The 13,254-nt window shown below is 44.0% G+C and overlaps 1 protein-coding gene across 2 annotated transcripts in view; it reads left to right on the top strand.

Annotated features, from left to right (window-relative positions):
• The window catches only part of hecw2a (HECT, C2 and WW domain containing E3 ubiquitin protein ligase 2a), a 53,695-nt gene extending 40,610 nt beyond the window's left edge, over positions 1 to 13,085 (top strand). For both annotated transcript variants that reach the window (XM_085765941.1, XM_085765940.1), the window contains exons 24-30: positions 209 to 307; positions 2,890 to 3,019; positions 3,104 to 3,250; positions 4,669 to 4,783; positions 6,510 to 6,595; positions 6,908 to 7,020; positions 9,811 to 13,085. In XM_085765941.1, the coding sequence (XP_085622067.1) occupies positions 209 to 307; positions 2,890 to 3,019; positions 3,104 to 3,250; positions 4,669 to 4,783; positions 6,510 to 6,595; positions 6,908 to 7,020; positions 9,811 to 9,922 (802 nt within the window). In that variant the 3' untranslated portion in view covers positions 9,923 to 13,085. The remainder of the gene's footprint in view (positions 1 to 208; positions 308 to 2,889; positions 3,020 to 3,103; positions 3,251 to 4,668; positions 4,784 to 6,509; positions 6,596 to 6,907; positions 7,021 to 9,810) is intronic.
• The last annotated feature ends 169 nt before the right edge of the window (positions 13,086 to 13,254 follow it).

Raw genomic sequence — 13,254 nt, 5'->3', positions numbered from 1 at the left:
TTCTTGCTCTTACTGACGGGGAGCACGGGGCGGAAATATAATGTGCGGAAGTGATCAAAAACAGTCACTTGCCCTACAAAGGGTTAAAAGGAGTAAAAACCTACATCTGGTACTCAACGCAGGACATCAGAAATGATTTGAAGGTATCAGTGAGTCCAGCTGTGGTGCTGGTGTCTGTACTCACCTGTGCTTCCTGTGCTGGGTCCAGGTTTCGGTTCAGCGGGCGGATCCTGGGGCTGGCCCTCGTCCATCAGTACCTGCTGGATGCCTTCTTCACCCGGCCCTTCTACAAGGGGCTTCTTCGCATGTGAGTCCCCCGGTCTCGCTTCATCACGAGTGTCTTACAGGCTCCCAGCTCTTCCACTTAGCTCTCCCACATCAGTGTTAGACCTGAGGATATCAGGTTCTCTCAGCCAGCAGCTGGCTCACTTTCCTCTCAGCAGGAGCAGCGTCCTTATTAATGGCTTTGTCCAAACCATTTAAAATCCTGCCAAATGTCTGTATTAAAGGTTGGGGTTACATGGCAGATGTTTATGTAGTAATTATACAGGTTGTGAAAGGAGCTATTTATAAGATCTCCTGTCACATATACAGCTAATGTTAAGATAAAGAGCTGTTCACCAAAATCTAGTTGATATCACCTCTTTTCTTCCACTGAAGTTAGCATGCTAACCAGCTAGCCCCTGTGCTTGTCTCATCGCATACTCATGGCGAGTCTCTGTAGCCTCCAGTTCTGAAGACGTAGCACTGTGTCTAGTAAAAGTGCAATAAGCTTTAAATAACTGAGAATGAAATATCTTTGATTTAAAGGGGAACTATGTAAGTTCTGCTAACCCTCCTCCCAGCCATGTGCATTTGTTTTCAACAAAGCCGGCGAGAAGGCGATCCATGGAGCGGTGGATAATGTTAAATATTGTATATATATCATATACATGTTTGTATGTGTAATCGTTACGATTGTTAGATTATGGGTTACATGCTGCGGTGCCACCGGGACAAAAGGTGGGGCACCAGGGTGGAGACACTGATCTTGCAAGGTTGGTTTTCAGCCAATAGATGCTAGGGGGAAGAGAGAGCCTCCATTCTCTCCATAACAAGTCATATAACCATCACAGTGACTCCCAAGCTTAATTTAATAAATGAATAATTTAAACTTAATAATGGCAAAAATGGTGCATAGTTCCTCTTTAAAGGAATTTGAACATTTGAGGAAATGTTGTGAATACTGTTGGTCAAAGTAAGAGTTCAGCCAGTGAGGACTCAACCGAGCAGACTCACACAGGACGACAGGTCGTTTATAACAGAGGTCGGTATACAGTAAGGCAGTCAGACAGGGCAGAGGTATCAACAAACACTGGGCAAATTGGTTTGCAAAAACACTGACGGTCAAACACAAAAAACTTCACTAGGAAAACACTCACAAGGAAGGGACGCGGAATAGCTATTACTTCAACTATTTGCATAATGTTAGTATAAAGTTATTCTCATAGAAAAGTACATGATGAAAATTATTTGTAATTTCAAGCATGCGGTCTCATAACTGCATTTCTGACGTTAATAGATTAAGATTCAGATTCAGATTTATTTATTAAGGACTAAACAACAAAGTTGTCAGAATTTGCTTTCGGTACAACATATTACAGTACAGTATCCACACAAGATAACAGGACATTCAACATAGACAGAGTGGGAATGAATTTCTTTTTGAACTGCGTTGTTTTGGTGGACCTATAGCGTAGTAACAGTTGGAATAGGTGGTTAGCTGGGTGTGATGGATCAGAAATGATCTTTTGTGCTCTTGTTATTGTGAGTTTGTGGTGAAGTGAGTCACGTGATGATAACATAACAAACCGTTTGAAAATCGGTCAAAAACTGAGCAAGTTCTGGTTATTTTAGTAGAACATGAACCATAGCGGACTGATGCAAGCTGGTGGCCGTGTGGCAACACTGTGTCACCGGGCAGCTGTGTCGGGTCAGTAAATCTAGTCTTTTTATATGCATATCTATGGGGGTAATCATACTGTAGAGGTGGGGAAAGAATAAAGGGAAGAAGTAAACATGGTGGCACCACAAGGGGAGAGGAGACTATCAAAATAAAACAGGAAACAAACTTAACCGGACATAACACACTGATGTGCAAAGTGTGCAGAGTCCCTCATTAAAGGGACATTGTGTAACTTACCCTGTTATCTATTCACGAAAATCAACAAAAGTGTTCCTTTCAGCTCTGAATTAGCCGTTCATATCATTCATATCTACATGGAGCGGGTAAGCTCGGTGCTGGCTGCCATGTGGTGTCACCATGTTTTTATGTTCAGTGACAGCCGTCGGTAACACACCAGATGTCATTTTAGTCACAGAAGTGAAGAGAAAGTCGGTAAAACGTGGGTCAGGTAAACAATATGACATCGCCATGACAACATATTGTCACGTGTATCGGTTTGCTGACGGACCACTTGTTTACATAGAGGCTTGTTTATGCCGTTACGTGCAGCGGCTGTCGTCCGTCTGCAGTCTGCCCAATTTCACGGGAATGCAGCATGAAAAATACGATTGAGTTGCTTGTGATATACAACCACAACGCTAGATGGGAGTAATTTCTACACAATGTACCTTTAACCAAATCAACATTTATTTATCATAAGCATGTCTCTGACCTCCCTCAAAACCAACATGGTGCATCTTTATCTTGATGAGTAATCAATTTAAGCGTGATTTCTTGCCATGCATCAGCAGTGGGGGAAAGCTGCCTTGCGCTGTTCTACATCAGTTAATTGACCTCCAACCTTCCTTCCTTACAATGAGCCATGGTTTATGAGTAGAACAACCTGTCGATAGCTCCCTGACCCCTCTGTCAGCTCTGTGTGACCTCTGCCTGTGCTCATGCAGCCCATGCGACCTGAGCGACCTGGAGTTCCTGGACGAGGAGTTCCACCAGAGCCTTCAGTGGATGAAGGATAACGACATCGAAGACATGCTGGACCTCACCTTCACTGTCAACGAGGAGGTGTTTGGACAGGTAGAGGAGCGACCGATTTTAAAAAAAATGAATCTTGCATGCGTGAAAATTGGTTGACAGCACTTCCATCATGTGATTTTGCAGATCACAGAGAGAGAGCTGAAGCCGGGCGGGGCTGGTATCCCCGTGTCGGAGAAGAACAAGAAGGAGTACATCGAGCGGATGGTCAAGTGGCGCATCGAAAGAGGAGTGGCGCAGCAGACGGAGAGCCTGGTCCGAGGCTTTTACGAGGTACGACGCCGTTTTTATGTGTGTTTAGGGACGTGGCTGAGGTCACGAGCTTCTCTCCGGCAGAAAGCGAGTGAGGATTTATGGCTCCAAACGTTACCGTGGCAGCACTGATGATCAATAACAGTGACGCAGTGTGGTTACATCACCGCTTCAGATCCTGAGAACTCCGGCTTTTTGACCAGTACAAACCCAGGAGCATACACACACACACACACACACACACACACACACACACACACAGTCTCCTGACATCTGGTATTTTCAGTGGTGGATGATGAGGCTTTGAGCAAAGCGACCAGTGTCACAATCCATTTCAGCTAAAAAGGATAAAAACACTTACTGTACGATCAAGCCAAAAGAGCAAATGACAAAGCAGAATCGTGTCTCGGAGGTACGGTGGCCCGGAGAGCTCAACAAGCTGCATTTATTTTTAGGAAACCACACAAACGCCAAGACACAAACAAATTCAGAAAGTATCTTCATCAATTTGACAACACGTGCACTGCAAACACATACAACACAGGCAAACACAGAAGAGTGTTTACAGGGGAATCAGGGAAGCCATGAACCCAGCTGGTGTGGAAGAGCTGCTCATTGTCGGCTTCATCGCTTCTTTGTGTGTCCTGGAAATACTGCCATTGTGTTGCCTTGCAGTGCATGCACTAGATGTGATTATGACGGATGTATTTGCGGTGCAACTTTTGTCATATAGCAATATTCTTATGCTGTTGTTCCCTTTTTGCTGCTCACCTGTTACCAGGATAGATGAATTGAAGTAGCTGGCATTAGACCGCTGTGTAGCATCTGTTGTGATTCCAGTGAATCTACAGTATATAGATATTTACATAGCTGACTGAGTGTTTAGACCTTGTGCGCTGCTCAGTTTGGACGTGAATGTCAAGGCAGGTGGTCTGTTCCAGCTCTGAACAATGACAGCTCAGCTTGTGTGTGTGTGGAAAACAATTTACAATTCATAAGTGTAAGAAAATGGATTTGGACACCTGATAGTCCACAGTCCACAGTCTTAGATACTGTAAAACCCAGAGTGGATTATAATCTGCCACTGGTGCTTTGTTTTTAATAACTAGTATAAACTCCACCCCAGATGAAATCCCCGGCCTGGCAGGATGACAGATTACTGGTTCTTTGTGGGCGACATGTGTGTCTGTGTTAGTTTATAAGCTCTGGTTTGCCAAACAAATCAAAATCACAAATTTACCGTCAACAAACTGATGGAAACTTTTTTTCCCCAACAATGTTTATCCCTCTGCGCCATCTGTCTGACTGTAACTGTGTTGTCTCAAAGCTCTGAAATGCCTCAAACATCCCGACGTATGTGGGAGGACTGTGATAAGTGTACCGCATGTTTACCCATGTGTTTGTCTATCTGTGTGTGTGTGTGTGTGTGTGTGCATCAGGTGGTGGATGTGCGGCTGGTGTCTGTGTTTGATGCCAGGGAGCTGGAGCTGGTGATAGCAGGCACTGCAGAGATCGACCTGGCGGACTGGAGGAACAACACAGAGTACAGAGGAGGTGTGTAGAGCTGGAGGTGAAAGTGTGTGTGTGTGGGGGGGGGCTGTCTCAAGATCTCAAGATTAAACACACACACACTCACACACTCACATACACCCACTACACACAAAACCAGTGCTGTCCATGGTGCTGTGACACTCGACCCCTGAACCAGCTACAAGCACTGATGCACATGTCATACCCACACAACGATGGGACAAGTTTTCATTTGCCACACACTTGGACTGCCCCCAAACAGTCGACCGAGCATTAGTTGACCAAAATTTCATTGGTTGATTGGTGCGGGATTCGAACTGATTCGAACTGCGGTCGCCTCCAGTGAGGACTATAGCATCAACACATGGGGCGGGTGCTCTACCAACTGAGCTAAACACCGTCCCGTGGAACTCACTGTTGGCATCATTGTGTGACCTGATGACTGACATCTGTCAGTTGCTCCCCCCCGCTTTCTTTTTTTCTCAGATTAAAATGCATCCAAATCTATGAATTATGAGTAACTTCAAAGAGAAAAAAACCCAAATAGAAAAATAACACACAGTTCGTTTACATATTTTTATTGACAGAGGATCGAGGTCCAATCTGGTCCTGATCGGCCTTGCACACATGTATAAACACAGTCGCTCACATGATGATGCATCAAGTGTGTCTGTGTTTGTAAGCAGTGAGGGCTTAGTTGTGTTGCTGTAAAGAATAATGGCGATGAGTAAGTAATCACTGAGCTGTTAAAGTATTCCTCTTTCATTTCTTAACCAGTTAACAGTTTTCCTCACCTCCCGTAAGATGGAAGAGAAATTATATGACAAACGTAGATAACCAGCCGCCGTGGCTCCCTGGATGCAGCTGTTGGAGCCGACCTGCCAACTCCTGGTGTGATTTGTTTGTTTCTCCTGGGAAACTCCTGTAATTTGCTCGGCCCTTTATCTACACTTTCAACCCATCTGTTACCACAGCCTGGCAACCGGCAGCCTGATTCAAGAGGTCTGTGCAGCTGCTCTCTGCACAGACAGGACAACCGACTGTGGAACTGTTATTAGGATTATTAACAAAACTCTATATTCAAGAAATGATGGATGTGTGTTTGTATGTCATTTGGTAATTTAGCCTTTCTTTATTTTGAAACATTGGCATAACTGATCCTTTGTCCTTGCAGTCAAATTGTTGTCTCTGATCTGTAGAAAAGTATGAATCCCTGATATTACCGCTGTTCTTTACCACCTACAGTACTTAACAGGCAGCATAGATTCTTGATTTTGAGAAATAATTCCATTTCCTGTTAAATCACCGCATCAGGCTTCACTGTGATAGACTGTACAAGGAGCACTGGAAACTTTAGGGAGTTACTGCTATTTAATTACTGTAATACATGTTGTGCGCAGCATTCAGATGCAAGCACTAGTGTCCAAAGCGTTTAAAAGAGATCACATTAAAGGGCCTTTTAAGGGTCTGGCCAATACAGTTGAAAAGCCGCCAGCAGCAGGGACTCAAGAGAACTCAAACTGACAATCAGCCACGACTCAGTGTGAGGCTCTTTTAATAGAGGGATCGACTGAGACGGACAAAACGGCTCCGGCCATTAAACATTAAACAGCAGGGCCCGTTCCAACAGCAACCTGGAGAGGTGGTGGTGGGGGGTCGGAGGTGGGAGACAGGGGGACAGAGATCATGTTTGTTATGCATCTGACTCATGCACCATCACCTAACCCCCCCCCCTCTCTCTTTCCTTCAGGTTACCATGACAACCACATAGTGATTCGCTGGTTCTGGGCGGCTGTGGAGAGATTCAACAACGAGCAGAGGCTGAGGCTGCTGCAGGTAGGGCACGTGGGTGACCACATGCACACAGGCTGCCCCCATGTGGCGGCCCGGGGGAACTGCAGCCACCGCAGAGACACTGTATGACAGTGCACTAGCTTCTAGCTGGGAAATGTGCTAAGTATAGCTTAGCTTAGATGATGTAAGTTTGATATTTGTTTAGATTTCAGAAATAGCAAATGTCTATTCTCTTGTATATCTGCTTGTTTAAATTCATATTGATGACTCATTTATACCTAGTGATGAATGATGATATTTTATCAGGGTGCCGTTTCCATTCTTCTTGTGAGTTCATTGCCTCTCTGTCTCTAGTTTGTGACAGGCACCTCCAGTATTCCCTATGAGGGCTTTGCCTCTCTGCGGGGCAGTAACGGACCCCGCCGATTCTGTGTTGAGAAGTGGGGGAAAATCACTTCCTTACCCAGGTAGGATGCCTGTGCCATGGGATAACCATCACATAACTAACAGGATGAATAATGCCAAGCTTAACCAACACAGAAAACACGTCATCTCAAAAAAAATATTATAAGGGACCAAATATAACTCTGCCAGTCAACCACAAATTGCTCATAATAAGCCTGGTATCTATTTCAGACAGCTGACCTCATAAAAATAAGTCACCATCTGATCTCATTTCTATTCTTTTTATGTTATTTAGAATATAAAGGTGGCATGGAAATATTATGGTTCTCTAAACCTCCTCAGCACCCACAGAGCTGCCACATCAGGTTGATGTGTTAATTCAGTGGGTTCAGTCACCATTTTAAACATATTTTGACTTTCAGTTGGGTTTAAAATGTGGTGATGGTGATATAACATGTACCACCTCAACTGATATTTTAGGGATGACTTAAAGAGGAACTATGCAGGATTTTTACCTTAACTATGCTACATTTTTACTTTAATTAAACAGCTTTGGAGTAATTGTGATGGTTTAATAAATGACATGTAACTTGTTATGAGGGAGAAGGGAGGCTCTCTGCCTTCTACCTAGCGTATCTTGGCTGAAAACCAACCTTGTAAGATCAGAGCCGCCGCCCTGGTGTCTCAGCTCTCTCTCTGCAGCACCACAACACATACGTGCCCTGTAACCTGTAATCCCTTGTTTATGACAGATAAGACTACACAAATATACATGTCATAACATCGTATATGATATACTATATTATACAACAGTTAGTTCCGACCGGTCCCAACCGAGCAATTTGATTGGACAAGAGACGTTCCATGAGTGCTGATATACAGTATAACAGCACTGCGACTTTTTACAGGCATTATCACTCCGCTGTTCAGCTGGACAGGAGCTAAGTCAGAGCCACGCTCCCCATACAGGAGCTGCCCCATCTCTCTGCTGCTGCTACTACAGTTATAAACGGACCTGAACATTAAAACCTGGACCTGACCTGGTCCGTCTAATTGGCAATAAATCTCTACTAAACCCGGCTGGAAAAAAATCGCCGAGGGGGCAACTACGTTTTGACGGCGATGTGTTTTGATATTAGCGTTAGCTGTTGTTAGCCACGTAGCTCAGCTACTTAGCTTCAACTGTGTTTATATTGATTATAGCAGATAAACAAATGTAATACGGTATCGATAACGTCTCTGTATGTCTTCACGCTGGTCCTGTTGCTCCGGTGCTAATCAGACACGGGCTCCGAACCAGAACCAGCACTGGAAGCAGCTCGGTGGAAAAGCTTGTAGCTAGTAGCAAGCTAGTATGAAATGTTTATGTGTTGCCTGGCAACAGCCTTGTCTCCCTTCCCGTTGCGGAACTATTTCTGTTGGCGGAGCCAAATAAATGATTAAATAAACAAACAAATCATAATCTCTTGTAGTTTATTACTGTTCTAAAATGCGCTCGTAGCACTGTTGTATAAAAGCAATATCACACTCGAGGTCGTGCTGATATACAGTACAACAGCACTCCCTCGTGTGATATTGCTTAAACGTTATGTACCGCCGGCTTTGTTGTAAACAAATGCACATGGCCAGGTGGAGGGTTAGCAAAACAGAGGAAAAGCGACTGGAAAGTTCCCCTTTAAATCAAAGATATTTTAGTCTCAGTTATTTAAAGCTATTGCACTTTTCACTAGCCACAGTGGTATGTCTTCAATCAATCAATCAATCAATCAATCAATCAATCAATCAATCAATTTGCTTATTTCGGGCATGTCAATTTAAATCATCATCATCACACTTCATCTTAGTTCAAATAATACAATACACATGGCCAAAAGGGAAAGCGGGAGAAGCAAAAGCTTATCTAGTCCCGCCCCCATTACCCACAGAATAAAATCTTTTCATAATCAGATCATATCATAATCTTTTTCTTTTGTTTTTTGCTTTTTTACATTTTGATCAGGACAAACTGACAAACTGGAGGCTAGCTAGTTAGCATGCTATAAATATAAAATCTCTCTCTGTAGTATAAAGGTAAATGTCCATGTGTAGTGTGATTATAAAGCAGGTCCAGGTTCGGTAACACTTTATTTTAAGGGGTCCTTGTTCCTGTGTATCTACCTAATTAATTACAGTGTAATTACCTATGTAACCGTATGTAATAACATGTACTTACATTGTAAATACATAGTGTATTTTCGTGTACTTACAGGTCTTTGTTACACTTGTAATAAGAAATGCTTGTGCAAACGAGGCCACTTTGGCATTTCTTATTACAAGTGTAACAAGGACCTGTAAGTACACTAAAATACACTATGTATTTACAATGTAAGTACATGTTATTACATATGGTTACATAGGTAATTACACTGTAATTAATTAGGTAGATACACAGGAACAAGGACCCCTTAAAATAAAGTGTTACCCCAGGTTCTATATCAAAGCTTCAGTCCACAGAGAAATGCACACCGTCTGTATTCAGAAACTCAGCCTTAAAACCAGCCGTCATGACTTCCTGTAACTTTATGATGTCACAACTATGCAGTCACCACCCTCAGCTACATCCCATGCCCCATCCAACTGAATCCACCATCTAACCTTGCAGTGTTTTACCTGAAATTTGCTATACTTTTACTAACTCACTCAGAAAACATCCATTGAATGACAAGAAAGGCTGAGAGCTGTTGTTGCTAGGATGCCAGAGAGAAGCCTGAGAGAGGAGGGTGCAGCTCTGTTTCTGTTGACTGAGCTCCACAGATGAGTCATCCTGACACCTTTCACATAACCTCCTGACGTGTGTCCATGTGTCTCCACAGGGCTCACACTTGCTTTAACCGTCTGGACCTTCCACCTTACCCCTCCTTCTCCATGCTCTATGAGAAGCTGGTCACCGCCGTCGAGGAAACGAGCACGTTCGGTTTGGAATAACCTCAAAGCAGCTCACGCCCAAGGTTCCAGGAGAATCATCTGGAAATCCATCTTTTCTCGCTTCAGGAAAGGGGCATGAAAAACAAAACTTATATCCTCAAATGGCAACTACCCACACTTGGAGAACTCTGCTGTTTTTTTTGTTGTTGTTGTTTTTTCAACTAGCTTTTTGACACTCAGCACGCAGGAGGACACCTTCTGACAGAAAGGTGGAGAACTGGAGAATAGTTCAGAAAAGCTGTACAGTACAGTGTCTTTTTTTTTCTTTGTTCATCGAGCCACATGTGTGCTTTATCTCTTCAGTTAATGGCCTTGGTTACTGGATTTCTAGCATCTCACCTCGTCCTCCTCCTCCTCCAACCTGCACCTCAGAGACAGCTGCTCAAACACCACAACGCTCCCCTCTCCCTCCCTGGACCTCTAAACTGTGTCCATCCTGCACTGGGGCTGCAGTCTTATAAACTGTAAAACACAGACACACACTCTTCACCTTTGCACAAAACACACACAAACATGGGACATGATGTTTTTTTTTTTTATTACAGGTGCAAACCAGTGTTTCCCCCCCCACCCCGAGGTTTTTTATCAGCATGGAAATACAGTATATGACATTTTAGACTTTTAACTGGATACTGGCTAGTCCTCCCTGCCTGTCTGAAACAGGAGATACACTGGTGTGCACACATACACTTACACACACAAACACACAACACAAAGCAGTTGATCTAAGACAAACAATACACATGTTTTCCTAGTTTTGACTCCTGAAGAAGTTGGACAGCCAGTCAGAAATCATCAGTGACATAGTTATAGAACCATTGTAATAATGACAGCGGGTTCCAGTCAGGACTGTTACCTTCAATAATGTGACATCGGAGCTCTGACACGAGCGTGAAAGGTTCAGACACACCAGAGGAATGCAGCCTGCAACACCTTCAACTTTGGACAAACACAACGCATACGATGTTACAGCATTATTATCAGCCTCGCGCCGTCGGGTGTATTCTTTCTTTTACAGGTGCACACTGACCCCAGTCCAGTGAACAGGTATACATTTACCGACACAAACGCGGGGCTCCTGTCTCTCTCTCAAACCCCTCCACACATTAATCATGAGCAATAGATTGCACTTTCTCACACAGACAGATGACACCTGTTCATAAGGATGACACACAAAGTCCCCTCACTGATGGAATCGCCTCCCACCCAATGAAAGTGATGAATGTACCAAATCAGTGACTGAATGTATGAATGAACCTCAAGCAACTCTGCTCAGAAACCCCCCCTCCCCCCTAAAGAGGAAAGAATCACAAGAGTCGGAAGTGAAAGAAGGGGGAAGGAAATCAGATGTGATGCAGGGTTGCTTGAGGGACGAAGGAGGGTGCAGTGGCGGGATTTTTTATTTATTTATTTATTTTATTTTATTTTATTTTGAGTGCCTCTTGGGTTTTCCTGACCTTAAGTGAAATTTCATATGGAAAGCTGTTTTATTTCCTTGTGAAAAAAAAAATGTGACCAGATCCACGTGTCTCTCAACAACAGCAGGAGCTGCAGTTTCAAATTCCCCCTCAGCAGGTTATCACCACCAGGGGGCAGTAAGGTGTGCTGTCGCTACTATCAGAGCAAAGGAAGCGGTGATTTGTTCATACTCAATGACCTGACCAGGTGTGATGATGATGATGATGATGATGATGATGATGTCGTCAGGAAGAAGCACTGAGCTTTTAGGGCTGTATGGATATTGTACTTAAGAACCTTTGGCATGTGATAAAAACATTTCTGTTAACTCTTAAGTGCACACACCCATAAGCCTGAGGACCCTCCCCCCCTCCCCTCCCCTCCCGTCTCTCTCACACACACACAGACACAAACATACTCATTTTCTATGGGGTGCATGCAAGATTACACCTAACTGTACAGAGTCCTGTTGGAACTAGACCACAGGGACTGGAATAGTGGTAAAGAGCCCCACATGTGATGCGATGAGATGTGGAGGCAGACTTTCGTATCCCAGCCCAGCCCCCCCTCCTCCTCCCCTCCCTCCTCCAACCCACACCCTCCTCCTCCCAGCCCAATACTGCATGCGGGATCTTCTCGGTCAGCTCTGTGAGCCGTGCCAGGGCAGAAACCCCTAGGTGGCGTTGTGTAATAGCTCGATATTGCATGCTGAAATAGTGCAAAAACACACTGTCCTTACTAGCTTTTTTGCATGAGGATATTGCTGTCCATTCAGAAAAAAAGGGGGGTGAGGGAGCCGGTTAAGTCGTGTCACTTTTTGGTCGTGGCGCTTTAACTCGAGGCATGCGGCCTTAATGCTTTACCTGGCACTGTCATACCGTGAGCGTGGAGCTCATGGGAACAAGGTGTGGTGGTGTTGGGGGGTGGGGGGTTGGGGGTTGGGGGGGGGGGCGGTGCTTCAGTCACTTAGTGTTAGCTCTGGGATCAGACGATGTGTGAATGCAACAGTTTGTTTTCCTGGATGACAGTGTGACAGCGAGTATCTTGGCAGCATGTTTCCAGATGTTGTTACTTTCACATGTGTGCGTCCGCCTATCTTAGTAATAGGTCGATGGTTATGTTTCATCGCTCATGACCTGGTGATGAATCAATAGGGCTGTTTTGAGTTTGTGAAACGTGAGAGCACATGTTACGTGTACCATGTGTGCGGTCCTGTTCGTCTCTTTGTATATAACTGTATATGTATGTCTGTCCTGTTGTGTGTATAAATATATATTTTGCACCGAATGTACCAAAGGTTTGGGGCTTGCAAAGTCAACCATTAGGCCTGCTCTCTATTTCAGTCTAACAAACACATCCCACTCCTGGCTTCTGCCAAAAAAAAAAAAAAACACCTTACAGAACATCACCTCATGTTTGCTTGAAGGGCAGATTTCCGGCATGGGCAACGCTTCACGTTAGGATTTACATCACTTGGTCAGTTTGATATTTTCCACAATGAGGCTTTTCTGCTGCAGAACACTGATAAGACTGATTACTTGCTTCACATCCAAACGAAGACAGTCGCACCTCTCTTCTTTCCTAGTGCATTTCTGACAGGACCCGGCTCCACTTTTCAGATTTCCACTCTATGCAAAGCTCCTGTACGTGTGTCTCCATTTCACCCCGATGATTGTAATAAAAGAAAACAAATGGCAAATTTTGATTAATGACACAAGACCCTTATTTATCATTTTATACTAATTTAATCCGTTAACAACATTATGTTTTATTGGAACTATTATAGATATTGCCTTTCTAAAACTAATGTCATTTGGAAAAAAGTAAATGATTCATCTAACCAATACCAGTTCTAAATTGTTCCACTCAGATGT

This window comes from Trachurus japonicus, chromosome 21 (assembly GCF_045865225.1).
Source record: "Trachurus japonicus isolate A0001 chromosome 21, Traja_1.0".
Lineage (NCBI taxonomy): Eukaryota > Metazoa > Chordata > Actinopteri > Carangiformes > Carangidae > Trachurus > Trachurus japonicus.
This window is presented reverse-complemented; position numbering and strand designations above follow the sequence as displayed.